This window comes from Heteronotia binoei, chromosome 2, assembly GCF_032191835.1.
Source record: "Heteronotia binoei isolate CCM8104 ecotype False Entrance Well chromosome 2, APGP_CSIRO_Hbin_v1, whole genome shotgun sequence".
Taxonomy (NCBI): domain Eukaryota; kingdom Metazoa; phylum Chordata; class Lepidosauria; order Squamata; family Gekkonidae; genus Heteronotia; species Heteronotia binoei.
In genome coordinates this window covers 7441538-7467918 of record NC_083224.1, presented here as the reverse complement: position 1 = coordinate 7467918, position 26381 = coordinate 7441538, and the positions used below count along the sequence as shown (strand labels likewise).

The following is a 26381-nucleotide window of genomic DNA, read 5'->3' as shown; positions in this document are numbered from 1 at the left end:
GCAGAGAGGCCGAGGCCTTCCCCTGATATTGCCTCCTGGCTTTGGGATTCAGAGGATGAGTGGAATTCAACCTGTAGTATTTTTCACTTCCAGACAGTCCTCGAGTTGAGCTCCGGACTTGGTTTTCTGCCTTTCTGACTCTTTGACGGTTCTGCTTGGGTCTCTTTCTGCAGGTGCCAAGTTCCCCATCAAGTGGACGGCGCCTGAAGCCATCAACTATGGCTGTTTCTCCATAAAATCGGACGTCTGGTCCTTTGGGGTCCTTCTGATGGAGATCATCACATATGGACGGACCCCCTATCCAGGTGTGTAGAGACCTCCTTGTGGTCTCTCCGGGAGTCACGTTTCTTGGCCTCTGGAGAAGAAGAGGAGGGGGGTTTGGAGGGGGGGCGTGGCCAAGGAGAATCATCTAGGGGAGCAGCAAACTGTCATCCATCCACCTGGAGGAACCTGCTGGTGTGTAGATTACTGATCCGGGTGTAAGGCAGCCTCAGCAGACTTACTGTGCTGCAGTACAGCTCTCATCACCCTAGGGGACTGAAAGAAAACCTATTCATTCATTCATTCATTCATTCATTCATTCATTCATTCATTCATTCATTCATTCATTCATTTTGATTTTTACCCTGCCCTTCCTGTAGAACAGGCTCAGGGTGTCACGTTCTCCGGGTGCAGGCAGGCAGGAGTCCCAAGCCAGTCCAAGGTCAAAGTCCAGGAAGTCAAGCAGGAGCCAAGTCACCAATGCAGAATCACAAACCAGAATCAGAAGTCAGTGTCCAAAAGCCAAAAGGTCAGGGTGCCAAGGAAATCAAGCAAGTCATGATCAGGAAGGAGCGTGGATGCAAGCAAGAGAATAGACTTGTTGCTTCCACAAGGTTACCAGGTCCTGGGTAGGAGCTATATGTGAGCCCCAATCAGCCTGCTCCCTGGGTGGCAGCGACTCTGCTAGAACTCAGGGCTGAGAGATCTGAAGCTCCAAGGAAGGAGAGCCCACCACCTCCCAAGGAAGCCTGTCCCACTGAAGAACCGCTCTAACGGTCAGGAAGTTCTGGAGAGCCGGTTTGGTGTAGTGGTTAAGAGCCGGTCTGGAGAGCCGGTTTGGTGTAGTGGTTAAGTGTGCGGACTCTTATCTGGGAGAACCGGGTTTGATTCCTCACTCCTCCACTTGCACCTGCTAGCATGGCCTTGGGTCAGCCATAGCTCTGGCAGAGGTTGTCCTTGAAAGGGCAGCTGCTGTGAGAGCCCTCTCCAGCCCCACCCACCTCACAGGGTGACTGTTGTGCGGGAGGAAGGTAAAGGAGATTGTGAGCCGCTCTGAGGCTCTTCGGAGTGGAGGGCGGGATATAAATCCAATATCTTCTTCTTCTTCTTCCTAATGTTGAGCTGGAAACTCTTGATTTCATTTCAACCCACTGGTTCTGGTTCTACCTTCCAGGGCCACAGAAAACAACTCCACACCATCCTATAGAAGACAGCCCTTCAAGTACTCGACGATGGTGATCCTATCACCTCTCAGCCGCCTCCTCTCCAGGCTAAACATCTCCAGCTCCTTCAACCTTTGCATATAGGACTTGGTCTCCAGACCAAGGAAGAACTCCATTAGGAAGAACTTCCTGACCGTTAGAGTGGTTCCTCAGCGGAACTGGCTTCGTCCTTGGAAGGTGGTGGGCTCTCCTTCCTTGGAGGTTTTTCAACAAAGGCTGGATGGCCATCTGACAGCAATGCAGATCCTGTGAATTTAGCGGGAGGTGTTTGTGAGTTTCCTGCATTGCGCAGGGGATTGGACTAGATGACCCTGGAGATCCCTTCCAACTCTAAGAGTCTATGCTTTAACTGGGCTCTCCTTCCTGGGAGGTTCTTCAACAGAGGCTGCATGGCCCTCTGACAGCAATGAGGATCTTGTGGATTGAGGGGGAGGTGTTTGTGAGTTCTCTGCATTGTGCAGAGGGTTGGACTAGAGGACCCTGGAGGTCCCTTCCAACTCTGAGATTCTAGATGGTGTTGGATGCTGGTCGCATGTCCAGCCTCCATGGTGCAAAATGGAGAGACCAGGCGCACCTTCTCTGTGTGTCTGTGAGAGGGAGGAAGTGTGAGAAAAAGAGGAAATTGCACACCTAAGAGTAGCACTCTACTTCAAAGCAAAGGATGTGCTGTGTGGCTGAGGTCTTTGGTGCCACCTCTCAAGTCCAAGACAGGAGACAGCGCAAAGTTCTCCACTTTCAACACTTCCGGCTTTTACTTAGAAACCTCCAAAGCCCACCACACATAAAAGAAGCCTCTTCCACTGGAGGAACCGTTGTAGCTTTCGGGAAGCCTCTTCAGTGGAGGTTATCTGCTTTTTTTAGGACTATTGTCCTGATCCAACATGGCTTCTCTTATGTTCTTACATCTGTGGCAGTGATACTCTGTATTCTTGGTGTTTGGTGGGGCCACAGAGGAAGGACTTCTGAAGTTCTGGCCACATGGTGAACCTCCTGATGACCACTGGGTTTTGGATTTTGTGTGACATAGAGTGTTGGATTGGATGGGCCATTGGCCTGATCCCACAGGGCTTCTCTTACGTTCTTATGTGACACACAGTGTTGGACTGGATGGGCCATTGGCCTGATCCAACAGGGCTTCTCTTATGTTTTTATGTGACACAGAGTGTTGGACTGAATGGGCCATTGGCCTGATCCAACATGGCTTCACTTACGTTCTTATGTGACACAGAGTGTTGGACTGGATGGGCCATTGGCCTGATCCAATAGGGCTTCTCTTATGTTCTTATGTGACACAGAGTGTAGGACTGGAGGGGCCACTGGCCTGATCCAACATGGCTTCTCTTATGTTCTTATGTGACACAGAGTGTTGGACTGAATGGGCCACTCTCCTGATCCAACAGGGCTTCTCTTATGTTCTTATGTGACACAGAGTGTTGGACTGAATGGGCCATTGGCCTGATCCAACATGACTTCACTTACGTTCTTATGTGACACAGAGTGTTGGACTGGATGGGCCATTGGACTGATCCCACAGGGCTTCTCTTATGTTCTTATGTGACACAGAGTGCTGGACTGTAGGGGCCACTGGCCTGATCCCACAGGGATCTTATGTTCTTATGTGACACAGAGTGTTGGACTGGAGGGGCCACTGGCCTGATCCAGCATGGCTTCTCTTATGTTCTTATGTGACACAGAGTGTTGGACTGGATGGGCCATTGGCCTGATCCAATAGGGCTTCTCTTATGTTCTTATGTGACACAGAGTGTTGGACTGGAGGGGCCACTGGCCTGATCCAACAGGGCTTCTCTTATGTTCTTACGTGACACAGAGTGTTGGACTGGACGGGCCATTGGCCTGAGCCAACAGGGCTTCTCTTTTGTTCTTATGTGACACAGAGTGTTGGACTGGAGGGGCCACTGGCCTGATCCAACATGGCTTCTCTTATGTTCTTATGTGGCACAGAGTGTTGGACTGGAGGGGCCACTGGCCTGATCCAACAGGGCTTCTCTTATGTTCTTATGTGGCACAGAGTGTTGGACTGGAGGGGCCACTGGCCTGATCCAACATGGCTTCTCTTATGTTCTTATGTGGCACAGAGTGTTGGACTGGAGGGGCCACTGGCCTGATCCAACAGGGCTTCTCTTTTGTTCTTATGTGACACAGAGTGTTGGACTGGAGGGGCCACTGGCCTGATCCAACAGGGCTTCTCTTATGTTCTTATGTGGCACAGAGTGTTGGACGGGAGGGGCCACTGGCCTGATCCAACAGGGCTTCTCTTATGTTCTTATGTGGCACAGAGTGTTGGACGGGAGGGGCCACTGGCCTGATCCAACATGGCTTCTCTTATGTTCTTATGTGGCACAGAGTGTTGGACGGGAGGGGCCACTGGCCTGATCCAACAGGGCTTCTCTTATGTTCTTATGTGACACAGAGTGTTGGACTGGATGGGACATTGGCCTGATCCAACATGGCTTCTCTTATGTTCTTATGTGGCACAGAGTGTTGGACGGGAGGGGCCACTGGCCTGATCCAACATGGCTTCTCTTATGTTCTTATGTGACACAGAGTGTTGGACTGGAGGGGCCACTGGCCTGATCCAACATGGCTTCTCTTATGTTCTTATGTGGCACAGAGTGTTGGACGGGAGGGGCCACTGGCCTGATCCAACAGGGCTTCTCTTATGTTCTTATGTGACACAGAGTGTTGGACTGGAGGGGCCACTGGCCTGATCCAACATGGCTTCTCTTATGTTCTTATGTGACACAGAGTGTTGGACTGGAGGGGCCACTGGCCTGATCCAACATGGCTTCTCTTATGTTCTTATGTGACACAGAGTGTTGGACTGGAGGGGCCACTGGCCTGATCCAACATGGCTTCTCTTATGTTCTTATGTGACACAGAGTGTTGGACGGGAGGGGCCACTGGCCTGATCCAACAGGGCTTCTCTTATGTTCTTATGTGACACAGAGTGTTGGACTGGATGGGACATTGGCCTGATCCAACATGGCTTCTCTTATGTTCTTATGTGACACAGAGTGCTGGACTGGATGGGCCATTGGCCTGATCAAACAGGGCTTCTCTTATGTTCTTATGTGACACAGAGTGTTGGACTTGATGGGCCTTTGGACTGATCCAACATGGCTGCTCTTATGTTCTTATGATTCAGGAATTACATAGTAGGAACCCAGTACAATTGCATGTTTGTGCTTGAGGTGATCCACAGGGCATATATAATCATGTGGCTCTTTTGGTTGATGGTGATACTGAATATAGTTCTTCGTGTATTGCCCCATGGGTCTTGTGGCTCCAACCACCACGCCACACAGGCTGTTCCCGCTCGTCTTTCCTCGCTATTGTCAGTTTATTTCCCATTCTATGCGTGTTAAGCTGCTGAATTGCTCAAGTCTCTTCCCTTGCCCCCCTTTCGCTGAATTCAGGGATGTCGACACAGGAAGTGATGCGCGCCATCGAGCGCGGCTACCGGATGCCCCGGACCGACGGGTGCCCGGAAGAGCTTTACGAGATTATGATGCGGTGCTGGGAGAACAAGCCGGAGGATCGCCCGACCTTTGAGTACAACCAGAGCATCCTGGAAGATTTCTTCACGGCTACGGAAAGTCAGTACCAGCAACAGCCCTAGGACGGAGGGGAACGCGCGAGCGGAAGGAAAAGACAAACGGTCCCGCCGAAAGCAAACAGGCTTTGAGATCCCTAGCGGCTCCGGCAAAACTTCCTTTGTCTCGTGGGCGTCCCGCGGCAGGGAGGCGGCACTTTGACCTCCTCCAGAGCCATCTCGTGTCTTCTAATCTCGCCTGTCCAAACTGGAATCAGCTGATGCCATTCCAAACGGAACGCTGCGTGCACTTTGCTCTCTGTCACAAGACCGAGCCGGAGAATCGCTGGCTTTTGTTCCCGAAGGCCCTTAAACCTGCGGCTGGTGTGATGAGATTATTCGGGGAGATGCGTGTTTGTGCGAAGCCTGTATTTAAAACTTTAATGTACCAGCACTGCAGCGGAGGGAGGCTACGTAGAAAAACCCCAAGTCGGTTAGTTTGCTAGGAGATGGGGCAGCCCGATGCCCACCTACTTGCTCCTGCAACATTCAGCAGAAGCTTTGGTTCCGGCAGTGACCCTGACTTCTAATCCAGGAGTCCCCAACCTGGTTCCTGTGTGCACTGTGGCACTTTACCTAGTGTTTGCCAAGTGTTTTTTGGGAAGTGGGAAGAGCCAGGTGGGCCTTCTGCCCAGCAGGGCCTATGATTGTGCACATTTTTGGTATGGGCTGGGGTGTCACCAGTATGCTGATGACACCCAGCTTTATCTGCTTATGGACGGCTGACCGGTCTGCGCCCCAGAAAATCTGGATCGGGCACTACAGGCCGTGGCTGAGTGGCTCAGACTGAGTGGACTGAGATTAAATCCTGCGAAGACAGAGGTCCTTTGCTTAGGTTGTCGGAGACCGGGGGGGGGAAATCCCCTTGCCAGCTTTTGACGGTGCGCCGCTGACGGCGGCGGATAAGGTCAAGAGCCTGGGGGTGCTATTGGAGCCTTCCCTAAAGATGGAGGCTCAGATAGCAACCACTGCCAAGTCCGCGTTTTTTCATCTTAGACGGGCAAGGCAGTTGGCTCCCTTCCTGGGTTGCGACGACCTAGCAACAGTGATCCATGCTACGGTCACCTCGAGGTTGGACTACTGCAATGCCCTCTACATGGGGCTGCCCCTGTGCCGGACTCGGAAATTGCAGCTGGTGCAGAATGCTGCGGCCCGGCTGTTATTGGGCCTCCCAAGATGGGGGCACATTCGGCCGGGTCTTCAGGCTCTGCACTGGCTCCCGATAACATACCGAGTCCGGTACAAGGTGCTGGTCATTACCTTTAAAGCCCTATATGGCCTGGGACCTGCCTACCTGAAGGACCGTCTCTCCCCACATGTTCCCCAGAGAGTTCTGAGGTCGGGAACTCAAAACCTCCTCACCATCCCCGGGCCTAAGGAAGTCCGTCTTAAGACAACCAGAGACAGGGCCTTTTCCATAATGGCCCCTACATGGTGGAACCAGCTGCCGGAGGAGGTGAGGGCCCTGCGGGACCTTTCTCAGTTCCGCAGGGCCTGCAAGACAACCCTCTTCCGGCTGGCCTACACCTGACTGGGAAATAAATGTAGCTTATTAGACTCCTGCTAATTATATTGTATAGATTTGATGTTAAGGTTTTAAGGTTTTTAGGTTTTAAATGTTCTGACTTTTTAAAATGTTTATATATGTAAATGTCAATTTAAATTCTGTTTTATCGTTTGCTGTGAGCCGCCCTGAGCCATTTTTACGGGAAGGGCGGGATACAAGTCATAGAATAAATAAATAAATAAATAAATAATTTTAAAAAACAAAACAAAACATTGCTTTAGTAGCAGCGACCACCAAAGGGCTGTGTACCTGAAGGTAAACACTGTGTAAGCAAGGAAATGTTTTTAAACCGTGCGTTCGTTTAAAAGCAGGGGTGATTTCCTCGAAAAATAGGTGGTGGAGCTCATTAACATAACTCATTAACATATATTTCCCCCCCACCCCAGCCCAAAGCAACCCGATGCAAGAAAGGGAAGCCCCGGGCGAGCGAGGCCTGCATCGGCTGGCTAGAGATCCAGCCAGCCCAAGCAGGCCTCGCTCGCTTGGGGCTCTCCTGGGCCAAAAGCAACCCGATGCAAGAAAGGAAAGCCCCGGGCGAGCGAGGCCTGCTTGGGCTGGCTAGAGATCCAGCCAGCCCAAGCAGGCCTCGCTCGCTTGGGGCTCTCCTGGGCCAAAAGCAACCCGATGCAAGAAAAGAAAGCCCCGGGCGAGCGAGGCCTGCTTGGGCTGGCTAGAGATCCAGCCAGCCCAACCAGGCCTCGCTCGCCTGGGGCTCTCCTGGGCCGCACCCCTCCACAGTCAAAAGGCCAGCAAGCCACCCGCCGCTCAAAATCACATAAGAAGTGGAGAAAGGGTGGTGTGGGCTTCTCCAGGGGTTAATGAGGGCTGCTGAGAGCGTGGCAAAGCTCCTGGTGGCTGGCTGGCTGGCTGGCTGCTCTCTTAGTCCAGGGACTGTTATGCAGCTGCACCTACCATTCAACGAACAAGGTAGGTGAGGAGGAAGAGGGGGGAACCCTCAGAAAGGTTCAGGGGCTGTGCTCCTGTGAGCTCCTGCTGATTCTGAGGTGCTCTGTCAAGCAGAACTTCTGCACAGAACGCTGAAGGGTTAAGAGTTACGCTTCATCTCGTCCCCTGTGTCGGAATTCCAACGGCACCCACAGGCTCAAAAAGGTGGTCACCAGCGTTCCCTCTAAGCTGAGTTAGCGCACGGTTTTTTAGCCTCCAGCTCACGCATTTTTTTTTTGTTTTCACTCAGGAAAAATGGCCCCCAGAGCAAACTAATTTAGGCTGCGTCTCCCAACTTGAATGTCAGTAGCTCAGGAAGCAGAATTCTCGCTCGCGAGACTCTGCAGCTTAGAGGGAACAGGGGTGGGATTCTAGCAGGGAGCTCCTTTGCATATTAGGCCACACCTTCCTTTGTGTTTTAACAATTTATTGATAACATATGGTTACAAATCTTAATTTTAAATTTTCAGTGCTAAACCCATGTGGCATTTCAATCCCCCCTCCCTCCAATGTTGACTTCCCCGGAGTTATAAATTCAAGTTCAATACTAAAGGTGCTTCTAACTGATCAAAGTCCAATATATATATATTTTTTCCCATTAATGCTAAAAAATTGTCCAATGTCTTCTTACGTTCCACTCTTTCTCCATATATCCTTTAACTTTCTTCCACTCCTTTTTGAATATCTCTAAGTCATAGTCTCTTAGCCTTCTAGTTAGTTTGTCCATTTCACGATAAAACTTTCATAGTCCAGTCCCATTTCTCTGGTATTTTTTCTTGTTTCCATAGCTGCGCATCCAATGTCCTAGCAGCTGATAGCAAGTACCAAATTAGAGTCCTGTCTTCCTTTGGAAATTTTTCTAATTGTAATCCAAGCAAGAATGTCTCTGCAGTTTTCTTAAAGTCATAACCCAAAATTTTGGAGATTTCTTGTTGTATCATCTTCCAGTACTCTTTCGCTTTTTCACAAGTCCACCACATCGCTTCTCGGCCTTTTGGCTAAGATCAAGTGTAGTATCTGTTCTTATCAGGTTAGGCCACACCTTCCTGACGTAGCCAATCCTCCGAGAGCTTACGAGGCTCTTTTTCGTAAGCTCTTGGAGGATCGGCTACATCAGGGGTGTGTGGCTTAATATGCAAAGGCGCTAGGGTTGCCAAGTTCGACGACTTAAGAAATATCTGGGGACTTCGGGGGTGCAACCAGGAGCAAGGGTGTGACGAGCACAATTGAGCTCGGAAGGGAGTTCGGGCCATCACATTTCAAGGGACCACACACCTTTTAAATGCCTTCCCTCTAGTTGGAATAATGAAGGAGAGGGGCACCTTCTCATAGAATTGGATCCTCCGGTCCAATATTCTTGAAACTTGGTGGGCACTTTGAGGAGGGTTACCATATGGTATGCTGAACATTTGGTGCCTCTACCTCAAAAAACAGCTCCCACAGAGCCCCAGATACCCATGGGTCAATTTTCCATTATACCCGATGGGAATCGGTCTCCATAGGGAATAATGGAGTGCCTAGCAGACATTTCCCCCCCTGCTTTCTGATGACCCTGAAGTGGGGGGGTGGGCCTCCAAACTGGGGGATCCCCTGCCCTCACCTGGGGATTGACGGCCCTAAAAGGAACTCCTTCTAGAATTTCACCCCTGAGAGGGAGTATGGTGGGGGGATTCTAAACTATTATAATCCACTAATCCAAACTAGCCAGTTTGGTGTAGTGGTTAAGTGTGCGGACTCTTATCTGGGAGAACCGGGTTTGATTCCCCACTCCTCCACATGCACCTGCTAGCATGGCCTTGGGTCAGCCAGAGCTCTCTTATCTGGGAGAACAGGGTTTGATTCCCCACTCCTCCACTTGCAGCTGCTGGAATGGCCTTGGGTCAGCCAGAGCTCTTATCTGGGAGAACCGGGTTTGATTCCCCACTCCTCCACTTGCACCTGCTGGAATGGCCTTGGGTCAGCCAGAGCTCTCTTATCTGGGAGAACCGGGTTTGATTCCCCACTCCTCCACCTGCAGCTGCTGGAATGGCCTTGGGTCAGCCAGAGCTCTCTTATCTGGGAGAACCGGGTTTGATTCCTCACTCCTCCACTTTCAGCTGTTGTAGGGGGAGGAAGATAAAGGAAATTGTGAGCCGCTCTTAGACTCTTGAGATTCAGGGTGGAGGGCGGAATATAAATCCAATGTCATCGTTGTTGTCATCTTCTTCTTCTAGTTTGGTGTAGTGGTTAAGTGGGCAGACTCTTATCTGGGAGAACCGGGTTTGATTCCCCACTCCTCCCCTTGCAGCTGCTGGAATGGCCTTAGGTCAGCCAGAGCTCTCTTATCTGGGAGAACCGGGTTTGATTCCCCACTCCTCCACTTGCACCTGCTGGAATGGCCTTAGGTCAGCCAGAGCTCTCTTATCTGGCAGAACCGGGTTTGATTCCCCACTCCTCCACTTGCACCTGCTGGAATGGCCTTAGGTCAGCCAGAGCTCTCTTATCTGGGAGAACCGGGTTTGATTCCCCACTCTTCCCCTTGCAGCTGCTGGAATGGCCTTGGGTCAGCCAGAGCTCTCTTATCTGGGAGAACCGGGTTTGATTCCCCACTCCTCCACTTGCACCTGCTGGAATGGCCTTAGGTCAGCTAGAGCTCTCTTATCTGGGAGAACCGGGTTTGATTCCCCACTCCTCCACTTGCACCTGCTGGAATGGCCTTAGGTCAGCCAGAGCTCTCTTATCTGGGAGAACCGGGTTTGATTCCCCACTCCTCCCCTTGCAGCTGCTGGAATGGCCTTGGGTCAGCCAGAGCTCTCTTATCTGGCAGAACCGGGTTTGATTCCCACTCCTCCACTTGCACCTGCTGGAATGGCCTTAGGTCAGCCAGAGCTCTCTTATCTGGCAGAACTGGGTTTGATTCTCCACTCCTCCACTTGCAGCTGCTGGAATGGCCTCAGGTCAGCCAGAGCTCTCTTATCTGGGAGAACTGGGTTTGATTCCCCACTCCTCCACTTGCACCTGCTGGAATGGCCTTAGGTCAGCCAGAGCTCTCTTATCTGGGAGAACCGGGTTTGATTCCCCACTCCTCCACTTGCACCTGCTGGAATGGCCTTGGGTCAGCCATAGCTCTGGCAGAGGTTGTCCTTGAAAGGGCAGCTTCTGTGAGAGCCCTCTCCATCCCTACCCACCTCACAGGGTGTCCGTTGTGGGGGAGGAAGGGAAAGGAGATTGTGAGTTGCTCTGAGATTCGGAGTGGAAGGTGGGATATAAATCCAATATCATCATCATCTTCTCATGCAATGGTGTATTATTCACAAGTAGCTCCCCCAGCAGGTGAAATTTAGCCCCCAGGCTTGCTTCAGGGGCTTACATTTTTGAATGCTGGTGAAAGCTGAGAAAGCGTTTGCCATTGATTCACTGAAACGTTCTTGTAGGCATTTTTGTACGTGTTCATTTTGCACTCTGGACTGTACCGAAATTTACAGCTCTGCAAAAAAGCAAGAGTGGCTAGGAAGAGATGCAATGTAATCTACTTTGTATATTTGGACAGATTTCAATGTAAGCGTTTTGTGTGTGTTTCTAAGGATAAAAAGTTGAAGGTGTTGAATCTCCTTCAGCGTATTTTCTGCCCCGGGGTGGGGATGAATTTGGAGCTGTAGGAAGCTGAGTTAGTGCGAGCTGGCCTACCGTTTTTTAGCCTCTGGCTCACATATTTTTGATGCAGCCCAGGAAAAATGGCCCCAGCACAAGCTAATTTCTGCAGGAGCTCACAATTTTAATGCCAAGTAGGCACCTTTAAGACCAACACCTTTAAGACCAACAAGGTTTTATTCAGAATGTAAGCTTTCGTATGCATGCAGACTAGGGTTGCCAATCCCCAGGTGGGGGCAGGGGATCCCCCGGTTTGGAAGCCCTCCCCTTGCTTCAGGGTCGTCAGAAAGCGGGGGGAGGGGAGGGAAATGTCTGCCGGGAACTCATGATTCCCTAGGGAGATTTATTCCCATAGAAAATCATGGAGAATTGATCTGCGGGTATCTGGGGCTCTGGGGGGGCTGTTGTTTGAGGTAGAGGCACCAAATTTTCAGTATAGCATCTAGTGCCTCTCCTCAAAATGCCCCCCCAAGTTTCAAAACGATTGGACCAGGGGGTCCAATTCTATGAGCCCCAAAAGAAGGTGCCCCTATCCTTCATTATTTCCTATGGAAGGAAGGCATTGAAAAGGTGTGCCGTCCCTTTCAATGTGATGGCCAGTACTCCCTTTGGAGTTCAATGATGCTTGTCACAGCCTTGATCTTGGCTCCACCCCCAGAGTCTCCTGGCTCCACCCCCAAAGTCCCCAGATATTTCTTCAATTGGACTTGGCAACCCTAGGGTGGAGCCAGGGATGGTGGTGTTTGGAGAGAGGGAGGGGTGTGGCGGAACCGGCCCGATTCTGCCTTCAGACCCGGTCCCGTCTGCTCCCTATGGAGTCGCCAACTCCTGGAGGGAACTATTTCTCCTCCTGCCCCTTGGGCTCGCTGCCACCACCTGCTCAGTCTAGGGGTTCAGATTGAGAGGAACAGGACTCCCAATCCCCCTCTCCAGCTATGAGGCCAGGCCTCAAGGTCCTCTGCCACCCTGCACTTGGGTTTCACAGAGACCTCAGCACGTCTTTGGGGCACCCCTGGAGGATTGGCACCTTATCCGACTGCATGCCTTCCTCCTTCTCCGGGGCCCCCTTCTTAACACAGCGTGGTCTAAAGCGGTCTGGGGATCTATGTGGTACAGAGATTGACTGCCAGTATTTAAAACAGAAAAAACATTTATTTAAAAGAGAAAAAGATAGGGAAAGAAAAACAAAACAAAAACAGTTGCGTTTAAAAAATTAGCACAGCACCGCACAACACAGCAAACAGCATAACAAAGAAAACTTGATTATAAATGCATCCGGTTGGCCCTGATCTAGACATGCCCTGCCCTTTTTGAATGACTTACTTTGTCTTACTGCCTGGAGGCCTCATTTTCCTGAGCAGGCCTCCCCCACAGGCAGGAGCTCACCGGCAAGCAACCTCTCTTCCAGAGCGCCAGCTCCCAACTGAGGCTCTCTTCCTGCCTAACACATGGCAAGAACAAAAGCACTTCCTGCCTCTCTAGGAGATTTTCCCCCTAGCGTTGTTGGTTTGGCTCTGGAAGGGAGGGGGGGAGTGAGGGGAAGGCTACAAAGCCTGCTGAGGGATTTACTGACCCCTGCCAAATGAAGCACCACCACTGACTAAAATGGCGTTTCTCCACAAGGGGCTTCAGCCAGAGTTCCCCTCTGAGTTTGGTGACTATAGCATGCTGGGGGGAGTTCTACCACTACACAAAAACAGTTTCTTTGGCACTTAAAAATGTGTGACAGTTTGGGACTCACAAGTCCTACTTGCCACAAACTATGAACTGTCACAGATCCCCTCGTCTGATGAAGCGTGCTTAGAGAGCACACGGAAGCTGACGTTCTCAATGAAACCTGGTTGGTCTTAAAGGTGCCACTTGACTCCTGCTTTGTTCACATTTTCCCAGTTTGTGTCCATCCCTATCTGCCTGAATTATCTATATATATTCATACAGACACGCTCACCCCACTTTTCTGCCAATGCGTGCCTAACAGCATACTAACATAGCCATCCAATATAACTCCTCTCTGTCAGGTAACCTAAAGCTCCGACCATAGAAACCAAAACGAAATTAATCTGGACGGGACTTTTTTGGAACAGGAACACAGTCCTGGCTGGCTTGGCATCAGGGGGTGTGGCCTAATATGCAAATATGTTCCTGCGGGGGACTTTTTTCCCTGCAAAAAAGGCCCTGCGCGAAACAATGGTGGCATCAGAGGGTATGGCCTAATATGCAAATGAGTTCCTGCTGGGCTTCTTTCCTACCTGCTTCGGCGGGGAGGGCGGGATATAAATCTAATAAACCTATCTAATTCTAAATCTACAAAAAAGGCCAAGTGTGAATAATAATAATAATAATTTTTATTTATATCCGCCGCCCTGAGCCACTTATGGGAAGGGCGGGATACAAATCATAGATAAAAAAATAAATAAAAATAAATATCCCGCCCTCCCCGCCGAAGCAGGCTCAGGGCAGCTCACAACATATTAGTTCAATACAATACATCATATAATTCAATAAATACATTATAAAACCATCGTTTCAATCAACATTCCAATTAAAATTTACATTTATGGTGCTAAATTTCAGGTTTTTAATTGATGACAGAATACAACAGCAGCGAATCTATCATTAGCTCAGCATTCAGCGAAGGCCATCTTAAAAAGAGTGTTCTTGCAGGCCCTGCGGAATTGCTCAAGACTCCGCAGGGCCCGCACTTCGTCCGGAAGTTGATTCCACAGGTGTGGCGCTGCGATAGAGAAGGCCCGTTCCCTTGTGTTCTTCAGTTTGGCCTCCCTCGGCCCAGGGATGTTCAGCTGGTTCTTTCCCACTGACCTCGGTGCTCTCTGGGGTTCGTATGGGGAGAGACAGTCCCAGTGAAACAATGGTGGCAGCAGGGGGTGCGGCCTAATGTGCAAATGAGTTCCTGCTGGGATTGCCCCCCACAAAAGGCCCTGTGTGAAATAATGGTGGTGTCAGGGGGTGTGGCGTAATGTGCAAATAAGTTCCTGACGGGGGCTTCACCCTGCATAAAGGGCCTGTGTGAAACAATGGTGGCATCAGGGGTGTGTGGCCTAATATGCAAATGAGATCCTGCTAGGATTCCCCCCCAAAGGCCCTGTGCGAAATGATGGTGGTATCAGGGGGTGTGGCCTAATATGCAAATGGTTCCTGCTAGGATTCCCCCAAAGGCCCTGTGTGAAACAATGGTGGTATCAGGGGGTGTGGCCTAATATGCAAATGGTTCCTGCTAGGATTCCCCCAAAGGCCCTGTGTGAAACAATGGTGGTATCAGGGGGTGTGGCCTAATATGCAAATGGTTCCTGCTAGGATTCCCCCAAAGGCCCTGTGTGAAACAATGGTGGCATCAGGGGTGTGGCCTAATATGCAAATGGTTCCTGCTAGGATTCCCCCAAAGGCCCTGTGTGAAACAATGGTGGTATCAGGGGGTGTGGCCTAATATGCAAATGGTTCCTGCTAGGATTCCCCCAAAGGCCCTGTGTGAAACAATGGTGGTATCAGGGGGCGTGGCCTAATATGCAAATGGTTCCTGCTAGGATTCCCCCAAAGGCCCTGTGTGAAACAATGGTGGTATCAGGGGGCGTGGCCTAATATGCAAATGAGATCCTGCTAGGATTCCCCCAAAGGCCCTGTGTGAAACAATGGTGGTATCAGGGGGCGTGGCCTAATATGCAAATGGTTCCTGCTAGGATTCCCCCAAAGGCCCTGTGTGAAACAATGGTGGTATCAGGGGGCGTGGCCTAATATGCAAATGGTTCCTGCTAGGATTCCCCCAAAGGCCCTGTGTGAAACAATGGTGGTATCAGGGGGCGTGGCCTAATATGCAAATGGTTCCTGCTAGGATTCCCCCAAAGGCCCTGTGTGAAACAATGGTGGTATCAGGGGGCGTGGCCTAATATGCAAATGGTTCCTGCTAGGATTCCCCCAAAGGCCCTGTGTGAAACAATGGTGGTATCAGGGGGCGTGGCCTAATATGCAAATGGTTCCTGCTAGGATTCCCCCAAAGGCCCTGTGTGAAACAATGGTGGTATCAGGGGGCGTGGCCTAATATGCAAATGGTTCCTGCTAGGATTCCCCCAAAGGCCCTGTGTGAAACAATGGTGGTATCAGGGGGCGTGGCCTAATATGCAAATGGTTCCTGCTAGGATTCCCCCAAAGGCCCTGTGTGAAACAATGGTGGTATCAGGGGGCGTGGCCTAATATGCAAATGGTTCCTGCTAGGATTCCCCCAAAGGCCCTGTGTGAAACAATGGTGGTATCAGGGGGCGTGGCCTAATATGCAAATGGTTCCTGCTAGGATTCCCCCAAAGGCCCTGTGTGAAACAATGGTGGTATCAGGGGGCGTGGCCTAATATGCAAATGAAACACGTGGCAATAGTTTCTCACAAACAAGGAATTCTCGCTCAATGACCATCAATTATAAATAAAATTGGCTTGTCTTTGGACATGACCAGATGATTTTAAAAAATGATAAAAATCGAGCCACAAATATTAACACGAAAAAACATGGTTAAAAACTCTGTGGCAGGATCCTAAAGTTTAAACCGCCTCAGCCTCGACTGCCGTTTTCTTCCTGAACCAGCAGCCTCAGCGCCCTCGACAAAGATGGCGCCTAGAGGTACACCCTCGCGTCTCCGTCCTCACTGAATAGCCCGGCGGGCCTTCGCCAGGCTCGTCACTTTCACGGTTTGCCCTCAGCAAAGATGGCTCTCACACAACCCCCCCCCTCAGTCGCACGCTTGCCAGTCACCAACATGGCGCTCAACCCTCGTCACTAAGCAACGCCGCCGGCAAGGCTCTACATTCCAGGTCCACGACGTCATCCCGCTGAGCCGGTCGCAGCCGTGACGGGGAAGCAGCCCTACCAGTAGCTAAGATGGAGGCGTGCGGCGACGGCCCGCTTCTTCCCCCTCCCGCGCTTACAGCGGCCGAGCTCGCCGAATGAGCCGGGGACGAGCCCCTTTCCCGAGGCGCAAGCGGGGACGAGAGGCGGGGAACAGGGGGGCGGGAGAAGGCGGCCGAGGTCTTTCCGCTTCCCCGTTTCCATGGCGCCCGCCGCCTCGGCCAACCGCGAGCCACTTCCGCTGACGTCAGCGCCGACACGTGGATCCAAGATGGCGGCCTCAGGGGTGCTGGTGAGTGCGAGGGAGGGGGAGGCCGGGACCCCTCCCCTTCTCCCCGGGGGCGCGCCCGCCTCCCCCCAGGCGCGCCCCCGCCAGTTGCCCCAGCAACGGGGGGGGGGAGGAAGTGAGGGCGCCTGCAGCGGCTGAGGCTGCTCTGGGCACAGCGGGGGGAGCCCCGGGACAGCAGCCTCCCCCCGGAACCCCAGGCACAGGGGCGGCCAGGCCTCCTTCGCGGGAGAGCCACGTGGAGCACACGCCGGATGCCTGAGAGACCCCCTCTCTGGGGCAAGGGATGCTCTGCCTTCTGCAGTAGTGGTGGAGTGAGTGGACTCTTATCTGGGAGAACCGGGTTTGATTCCCCACTCCTCCACTTGCAGCGGCTGGAATGGCCTTGGGTCAGCCAGAGCTCTCTTATCTGGGAGAACCGGGTTTGATTCCCCACTCCTCTGCTTGCACCTGCTGGAATGGCCTTGGGTCAGCCAGAGCTCTGGCAGAGCTGTCCTTGAAAGGGCAGCTTCTGGGAGAGCTCTCTCAGCCCCACCCACCTCACAGGGTGTCTGTTGTGGGGGAGGAAGGGAAAGGAGATTGCAGGCCGCTCTGAGACTCTGGCCTTGAAAGGGCAGGTTCTGTCAGAGCTCTCTCAGCCCCACCCACCTCACAGGGTGTCTGTTGTGGGGGAGGGAGGGAAAGGAGATTGCAGGCCGCTCTGAGACTCTGGCCTTGAAAGGGCAGCTGCTGTGAGAGCACTATCAGCCCCACCCACCTCACAGGGTGTTTGTTGTGGAAGAGGAAGGGAAAGGAGATTGCAGGCCGCTCTGAGACTCTGGCCTTGAAAGGGCAGCTTCTGGAAGAGCTCTCTCAGCCCCACCCACCTCACAGGGTGTCTGCTGTGCGGGGTGCGGGGGGAGAAGATAAAGGAGATTGTGACCACTCTGAGTTTCAGAGTATAGGGTGGGATATAAATCCAATATCTTCATCTCCTTCCTTCCTTCCAGTTTGTTGTAGCAGTTAAGTGCACAGACTCTTATCTGAGAGAACCAGGTTTGATTCCCCCACTTGCAACTGCTGGAATGCCTTGGGTCAGCCATAGCTCTGGCAGAGGTTGCCCTTGAAAGGGCAGCTGCTGAGAGAGCCCTCTCCAGCCCCAGCCACCTCACAGGGTGTCTGTTGTGTGCGGGAGAAGGTAAAGGAGATTGTGAGCTGCTCTAAGACTCCTGAGATTCAGAGTGAAGGGTGGGGTATAAATCTAAATCATCTTCTTGATAACCAGTTTGGTGTAGTGGTTAAATGCACAGACTCTTATCTGGGAGAACCGGGTTTGATTCCCCACTCCTCCACTTTAAGCTGCTGGAATGGCCTTGGTTTAGCCATGACTCTTTCAGGAGGTGTCCTTAAAAGGGCAGCTTCTGTCAGAGCTCTCTCAGCCCCACCCACCTCACAGGGTGTCTGCTGTGCGGGGGGAGAAGATAAAGGAGATTGTGACCACTCTGAGTTTCAGAGTATAGGGTGGGATATAAATCCAATATCTTCATCTCCTTCCTTCCTTCCAGTTTGTTGTAGCAGTTAAGTGCACAGACTCTTATCTGAGAGAACCAGGTTTGATTCCCCCACTTGCAACTGCTGGAATGCCTTGGGTCAGCCATAGCTCTGGCAGAGGTTGCCCTTGAAAGGGCAGCTGCTGAGAGAGCCCTCTCCAGCCCCAGCCACCTCACAGGGTGTCTGTTGTGTGCGGGAGAAGGTAAAGGAGATTGTGAGCTGCTCTAAGACTCCTGAGATTCAGAGTGAAGGGTGGGGTATAAATCTAAATCATCTTCTTGATAACCAGTTTGGTGTAGTGGTTAAATGCACAGACTCTTATCTGGGAGAACCGGGTTTGATTCCCCACTCCTCCACTTTAAGCTGCTGGAATGGCCTTGGTTTAGCCATGACTCTTTCAGGAGGTGTCCTTAAAAGGGCAGCTTCTGTCAGAGCTCTCTCAGCCCCACCCACCTCACAGGGTCTCTGTTGTGGGGAAAGAAGATATAGGAGATTGTAAACCGCTCTGAGTCTCTGATTCGGAGAGAAAGTGGGATATAAATCTACAGTTTTCTTCTTGGTGCTTGGGGGGGGGGCAACAGTGTGAGGGCTTCTAGTGTCCTGGCCCCACGGATAGACCTGATGGCATTTGGTTTTGAGGGGTTTTTTTGGCCATTGTGTGACACAGAGTGTTGGTATGATCCAACATGGCTTCTCATTGCTGCTTCAGACCTACACAACCTGCCTGAATCTAACTGTCTTCCTGTTGGCTGTCTTCACTGTCCAACTTTCACACCCACACGTTTTAGCCAGTTTGGTGTAGTGGTGAAGTGTGTGGACTTTTATTTGGGAGAACCGGGTTTGATTCCCCACTCCTGCACTTGCAGCTGCTGGAATGGCCTTGGGTCAGCCAGAGCTCTGGCAGAGGTTGTCCTTGAAAGGGCAGCTGCTGTGAGAGCCCTCTCAGCCCCACCCACCTCACAGGGTGTCTGTTGTGGGGGGAGAAGATATGGGAGATTGTGAGCCACTCTGAGTCTCTGATTTAGAGAGAAGGGCGAGGTATAAATCTGCAATTCTTCTCCTCCTTCTTATGTTCTTAAGACATGAATGTCAGATATTTCAGAGCCACAAGTCAGGAAGGAGAGAGAGAGGTGGATGTCGAAAGAAAGCAACCTTAACTCTCAATGCATTCTCCAAAACCTCCAGCTGGCTTGGAGAACTGATTTAAAGAGACAAATGCCTTCTCCATTGCTGCTTCAGACCCACACGACGACCTGGCTGAATCTAACTTTCTTCCTGTTGGCTGTCTTCCCTGTCCAACTTTCACACCCACACGTTGTGAGTGAGTGACTGGTGCAGAGTTAGAAGTTATAGGCAGATAAAGAAGGAAGTACTAGCTGAGTTTTGAATCCATCTCACATGCTGGCTTTAAGCAAACAGGGGTTTGGTTCCTGACCCGTCAGGGTTGCCTCTTCCTCTCTTGGAGCGGGCTACCACAGGGATGGTGGCTTAGTGGTAGAGCATCTGCTTGGTAAGCAGAAGGTCTCAGGTTCAGTCCCCGGCATCTCCAACTAAAAAGGGTTCAGGCAAGTAGGTGTGAAGAACCTCAGCTTGAGACCCTGGAGAGCAGGGGAGGGACGGTGGCTCAGTGGTAGAACATCTGCTTGGTAAGCAGAAGGTTCCAGGTTTAATCCCCGACATCTCCAACTCAAAAGGGTCCAGGCAGGTAGGTGTGAAAAACCTCAGCTTGAGACTCTGGAGAGCCGCTGCCAGTCTGAGTAGACAAGACTGTCTTTGATGGACCGAGGGTCTGATTCAGTATAAGGCAGCTTCATATGTACCATCCTGGCTCTGTGCTCAAAGCTGGCTTACATCAGGTCAGAAACTTGGTCTCTCTGGGTCAGTCTTCAGTGCTCCAAATAGCAGTGGCTCTCAGGCTGTGCTTTCGTGTTATTTGCTCCTTTGGTGTAGTGTCGAGCCAGTTTGGTGTAGTGGCTAAGTGTGCGGACTCTTATCTGGCAGAACTGGATTTGATTCCCCACTCCTCCGCTTGCACCTGCTGGCATGGCCTTGGGTCAGCCATAGCTCTCTTAGGAGTTGTCCTTGAAAGGGCAACTTCTGTCAGAGCTCTCTCAGCCCCACCTGCCTCTCAGGGTGTTTGCTGCAGGAGAGGAAGGTAAAGGAAATTGTGTGCTGCTCTGAGACTCCGAGATTTGCGGTGGAGGGCAGGATATAAATCCAATATCTTCTTCCAATCTTGGGTGAAGATTGACCATTTTGGTGGATTCTCTGTATTCTTGGTGCTTGGGGGGGGGGGGGGGGGCACAGTGGGAGGGCTTCTAGCCCCACTGATGGATGTTCTGCTACTCACCTGCAGCTCCTCTCTAAATGAAGCTGCCTGTTACTTACTCAGACCCTTAGTCTCTCAAGGCTCTGCCTGGACAGGTCCTCAGAATGTGGGTGTTTTTGCATCACTCAGCGGAAGCTGGGTCCAGATAGCCAGCTCCAGGTTGATTCAGCCTTCTGTCCTTCCGAGGTTGGTAAAATGAGTACCCAGCTTGCTGGGGGGAAAAGTGTAGATTACTGGGGAAGGCAATAGCAAACCACCCCGTAAAAAGTCTGCCGTGAAAATGTTGTGAAAGCAACATCACCCCAGAGTCGGAAACGAATGATGCTTGCACAGGGGACTACCTTTAACACCCCTATATAAATCGATGGTGTGGCCACATTTGGAGTACTGTGTACAATTCTGGTCACTGCCCTCCAAAAAGATATTCTAGCATCGAAAAAAGTGCAGAAAAGGGCAACTAGAATGATTCAAGGGTTGGAACACTTTCCCTGTGGGGCTCTTCAGCTTGGAAAAACGTCGACTGAGGGGTGACACGATCGAGTTTTACAAGATTACGTGGGATAGAAAGGCAGAGAAATAAGTCCTTTCTCTCCCTTTCTCACAATGCAAGAAGTCATGGGCATTCAATGAAATTGCTGAGCAATCGGGTTAGAACTGATAAAAGGAAGTCCTTCATCCAAAGAGTGATTAACATGTGTAACTCACTGCCACAGGAGGTGGTGGCGGCTACAAAACATAGCCAGCTTCAAGAGGGGATTGGATAAAAATATGGAGCAGAGGTCCCATCAGTGGCTATTAACCACAGGTATATTACAGGAACTGTCTGGGGCAGTGATGCTCTGTATTCTTGGTGCTTGGTGGGGGGGGGGCAAAGTGGAAGAGCTTCTAGCCCCACTTGTGAACCTCCTGATGGCACTTGGGGGGGGGCTTTTTTGGCCACTTTGTGACACAGAGTGTTGGACTGGATGGGCCATTGGCCTGATCCAACAGGGCTTCTCTTGTGTTCTTATGTGACACAGAGTGTTGGACTGGAGGGGCCACTGGCCTGATCCAACAGGGCTTCTCTTGTGTTCTTATGTGACACAGAGTGTTGGACTGGAGGGGCCACTGGCCTGATCCAACAGGGCTTCTCTTGTGTTCTTATGTGACACAGAGTGTTGGACTGGAGGGGCCACTGGCCTGATCCAGCAGGGCTTCTCTTATGTTCTTATGTGACACAGAGTGTTGGACCTGGTGAGCCATTGGCCTGATCCAACAGGGCTTCTCTTATGTTCTTCTGTGACACAGAGTGTTGGACTGTATGGGCCATTGGCCTGATCCAACAGGGCTTCTCTTATGTGATTATGTGACACAGAGTGTTGGACCTGGTGAGCCATTGGCCTGATCCAACAGGGCTTCTCTTATGTTCTTCTGTGACATAGAGTGTTGGACTGGATGGGCCATTGGCCTGATCCAACAGGGGCTTTCTCTTATGTTCTTATGTGACACAGAGTGTTGGACTGGATGGGCCATTGGCCTGATCCAACATGGCTTCTCTTATGTTCTTATGTGACACAGAGTGTTGGACTGGATGGGCCACTGGCCTGATCCAACAGGGGCTTCTCTTATGTTCTTATGTGACACAGAGTGTTGGACTGGAGGGGGCCACTGGCCTGATCCAACAGGGCTTCTCTTATGTTCTTATGTGACACAGAGTGTTGGACTGGAGGGGCCACTGGCCTGATCCCACAGGGCTTTTCTTATGTGACACAGAGTGTTGGACTGGATGGGCCACTGGCCTGATGCAAACATGGCTTCTCTTATGTTCTTATGTGACACAGAGTGTTGACTGGAGGGGCCACTGGCCTGATCCAACAGGGCTTCTCTTATGTTCTTATGTGACACGGAGTGTTGGACTGGAGGGGCCACTGGCCTGATTCAACAGGGCTTCTCTTATGTTCTTATGACATGGCAGGGGGTTGAACCTGGGACTTGCTGCATGGAAAGCAGGTGTTCTAGTATGGCCCTTTTCTTCCTGAGATTTCCAGAGTCACATTATTTGTTGCACTGGGGGGCTTTCATGCGGCCTATTTGCCCGGGCTTCTAAACCTGCCAAGGATATCATTTGAGTTGGGGGTTGCTATATAGAGCAGATCAGGGTGTATCTAGGCAAATAATATTTAAAGCAGGGGTGTCAAAACATCTGGCCTGGGGGCGGAATCAGGCCCTCAGAGGGCTCCTCATCAGGCCCCTGAGTAACTATCTGTCATCTGCTTCCTTCTCCCTCTCTCTTGCTTCCTCTCTGCATCACAGCTTGCTTTGCAAGGCTTGGCTCAATCACACAGCAGAGCTACAGAGCAAAGCTTCTATTTTCTTCATTGGCTGAGGCTTTCTTCCTTGGGGAGGAAGGAGGGAGGTAGAACTTGCTTTGCCAGGCTGTCTCAATCGCACAGCAGAGCTACTGAGCCAAGCCTCTCTTCCTTCTATTGGCTGAGACTCTTCCCTTGGGTGAAAGGGATAGCTTGCTTTGCCAGGCTCTCTCAATCGCACAGCAGAGCTACTGAGCCAAGCCTCTCTTCCTTCTATTGGCTGAGACTCTTCCTTTGGGTGGGAGGGATAGCTTGCTTTGCCAGGCTCTCTCAATCGCACAGCAGAGCTACTGAGCCAAGCCTTCTATTGACTGAGGCTCCTCCCCCTCCTGGTCCCCTGGGGGAAGGAGGGAAAAAGCCAGAGCTTCCTTTGCCCAGTTCCCTCGATCCCATGGGAGAAATACAAAGAAAGCATCTTTAAGACCCAACAAGTGTTAATGTTTTAAGCATGTTCCATTTTAAGTTAAAAAAAAACAACCTTTATTTGTATTTGTCTGTGTCCTCTATAAAGTTTATATCTCTGCTACAGGAACACACACGGGCCTGACGTGACTTGGCCCAACACGGTCTCATTTATGTCAGATCCGGCCCTCATAACAAATAAGTTCGGAGAGCCAGTTTGGCGTAGTGGTTAAGTGTGCAGACTCTTATCTGGGAGAACCGGGGTTTGATTCCCCACTTCCTCCACTTGCAGCTGCTGAGATGGCTTGGGTCAGCCAGAGCTCTCTTATTCGGGAGAACCGGGTTCGATTCCCAACTCCTTCACTTGCACCTGCTGGAATGGCCTTGGGTCAGCCATGGCTCCATCAGAGGTTGTCCTAGAAAGGGCAGAGCTTCTGGGAGAAGCTCTCTCAGCCCCACCCGCCACACAGGGTGTCTGTTGTGGGGGAGGAAGGGAAAGGAGATTGTGAGCCGCTCTGAGACTCTTCGGAGTGGAGGGCGGGATATAAATCCAATATCTTCATCTACCTCACAGGGTGTCTGTTGTGGGGGAGGAAGGGAAGGAGATTGTAGGCCGCTCTGAGACTCTTTGGAGTGGAGGGCGGGATATAAATCCAATATCTTCTTCTTCTTCTTCTTCTTCTTCTTCTTCTTCTTCTTCTTCTTCTTCTTCTTCTTCGTTCGACAACCCCTTATTTAAAGGACTTAACAAATTCTGTGGCAGTGTATGAGCTTTGTGAGTCACCGGTCACTTCTTCAGATACTGAATTCTTGCTTTTTCCTGCCGCAGCAGACGAACGCAGCTACCCCATCCTTGATCTGTCTCCCTAGAGCGATGGTTCTTCTTAAGCAGTTATGCCTAGTGGTTGGAGGTGCTCCAGGGGGCTTCGTGCCTGTTGTCACACGGAAGTGGTAGGGGCTTCTGGAGTTCTGGCCCTGCTGGTGGACCTCCTGATGGCACCTTAGTTTTGGCCACTGCGTGACAAAAAGTGAACTGGATGGGCCATTGGTCCGACCCAACATGACTTCCGGGTCATGTTGGATCATGAGAGAGAGGAAAGTTCTCTTGAGAGCAGGGGAGGGACGGTGGCTCAGTGGCAGAGCATCTGCTTGGTAAGCAGAAGGTCCAGGTTCAATCCCCCCGGCATCTCCAACTAAAAAGGGTCCAGGCAATTAGGTGTGAAAAACCTCAGCTTGAGGACCCTGGAGAGCAGGGACAGGGACAGTGGCTCAGTGGTAGAGCATCTGCTGGGTAAGCAGAAGGTCCCAGGTTCAATCCCCGCATCTCCAACTAAAAAGGGTCCAGACAAATATGTCTGAAAAACCTTAGCTCGAGACCCTGGAGAGCAGGGGAGGGACGGTGGCTCAGTGGTAGAGCATCTGCTTGGTAAGCAGAAGGTCCCAGGTTCAATCCCCGGCATCTCCAACTCAAAAGGGTCCAGGCAAATAGGTGTGAGAAACCTCCTCTTGAGACCATGGAGAGCCGCTGCCAGTCTGAGTAGGCAATACTGACTTTGATGGACCGAGGGCCTGATTCAGTATAAGGCAGCTTCATATGTTCATATCTTCCCACAATTCAGTGCAACTGTGAGCCAGGACTGGATATAAATGGAATAAACCTAACCTAACCAAACACCAGAATGTAACAGTGATGGAGTCATTCAAGCCATATGTCTCTGGTTGATCCACTTCTCAGGACATAGAGATGAAACTGGACTAGAGACGAGCCTAAAGATGGTGAGGCTTTTAGAACAGAGCAGAAAAGTTGGGGTCTGCAAAGACCGTTCTGGCTCATGGGACCAGGCATTTTCCATCCTCCTTGTGTGATTGCAAAATATAGTTGCCAGCCCAGTATTCATACAAGGTCTTGCTTTCAGTCATTAAACCTTGACTCTGTGTCACATAAGAACATCAGAGAAGCTGTGTTGGATCAGGCCAATGGCCCATCCAGTCAAACACTCTGTGTCACATAAGAACCTAAGAGAAGCCATGTTGGATCAGGCCAGTCCAACACTCTGTGTCACATAAGAACCTAAGAGAAGCCATGTTGGATCAGGCCAGTCCAACACTCTGTGTCACATAAGAACATAAGAGAAGCCCTGTTGGATCAGGCCAGTGGCCCATCCAGTCCAACACTCTGTGTCACATAAGAACATAAGAGAAGCCCTGTTGGATCAGGCCAGTGGCCCCTCCAGTCCAACACTCTGTGTCACATAAGAACATAAGAGAAGCCCTGTTGGATCAGGCCAGTGGCCCATCCAGTCCAACACTCTGTCACATAAGAACATAAGAGAAACCCTGTTGGATCAGGCCAGTGGCCCATCCAGTCCAACACTCTGTGTCACAGAAGAACATAAGAGAAGTCATGTTGGATCAGGCCAGTGGCCCCTCCAGTCCAACACTCTGTGTCACATAAGAACATAAGAGAAGCCCTGTTGGATCAGGCCAGTGGCCCCTCCAGTCAAACACTCTGAGTCACATAAGAACATAAGAGAAGCCCTGTTGGATCAGGCCAGTGGCCCCTCCAGTCCAACACTCTGTGTCACATAAGAACATAAGAGAAGCCCTGTTGGATCAGGCCAATGGCCCATCCAGTCCAACACTCTGTGTCACATAAGAACATAAGAGAAGCCCTGTTGGATCAGGCCAGTGGCCCCTCCAGTCCAACACTCTGTGTCACATAAGAACATAAGAGAAGCCACGTTGGATCAGGCCAGTAGCCCATCCAGTCCAACACTCTGTGTCACATAAGAACATAAGAGAAGCCCTGTTGGATCAGGCCAGTGGCCCATCCAGTCTAACACTCTGTGTCACATAAGAACATAAGAGAAGCCATGTTGGATCAGGCCAGTGGCCCCTCCAGTCCAACACTCTGTGTCACATAAGAACATAAGAGAAGCCCTGTTGGATCAGGCCAATGGCCCATCCAGTCCAACACTCTGTGTCACATAAGAACATAAGAGAAGCCCTGTTGGATCAGGCAGTGGCCCATCCCGTCCATTGTAAGCATGCACCATTTTGGTGTAGTGGTTAAGTGCACAGATCTGGGAGAACCGGGTTTGATTCCCCACTCCTCCACTTGCACCTGCTGGAATGGCCTTAGGTCAGCCAGAGCTCTCGTAGGAGTTGTCCTTGAAAGGGCAGCTGCTGGTAGAGCCCTCTCCAGCCCCACCCACCTCACAGGGTGTCTGTTGTGGGGGGAGAAGGTAAAGGAGATGGTGAGACTCTGAAATTCAGAGTGGAGGGCGGTATATATATAAGTTTGGTGTAGTGGTTAAGTGCACAGACTCTTATCTGGGAGAACTGGGTTTGATTCCCCACTCCTCCACTTTCAGCTGCTCGAATATCTTTGGGTCAGC

The 26381-nt window shown here is 51.2% G+C and overlaps 2 protein-coding genes and 1 pseudogene across 2 annotated transcripts in view; all 3 read left to right on the top strand.

Annotated features, from left to right (window-relative positions):
* HCK (HCK proto-oncogene, Src family tyrosine kinase) overlaps nucleotides 1-5155 on the top strand; it is a 62593-nt gene extending 57438 nt beyond the window's left edge. Inside the window, exons 13-14 of the mRNA XM_060230539.1 lie at nucleotides 174-305; nucleotides 4922-5155. Of these exons, the coding sequence (XP_060086522.1) occupies nucleotides 174-305; nucleotides 4922-5124 (335 nt within the window). The 3' untranslated portion in view covers nucleotides 5125-5155. The remainder of the gene's footprint in view (nucleotides 1-173; nucleotides 306-4921) is intronic.
* A 3432-nt stretch (nucleotides 5156-8587) lies between these two features.
* LOC132567840 (U2 spliceosomal RNA) lies at nucleotides 8588-8707 on the top strand (annotated as a pseudogene).
* Nucleotides 8708-16129: 7422 nt separating this feature from the next.
* Nucleotides 16130-26381, top strand: part of TM9SF4 (transmembrane 9 superfamily member 4) — a 67672-nt gene continuing 57420 nt past the window's right edge. The window contains exon 1 of the mRNA XM_060230531.1: nucleotides 16130-16380. Within this exon, the coding sequence (XP_060086514.1) occupies nucleotides 16291-16380 (90 nt within the window). The 5' untranslated portion in view covers nucleotides 16130-16290. The remainder of the gene's footprint in view (nucleotides 16381-26381) is intronic.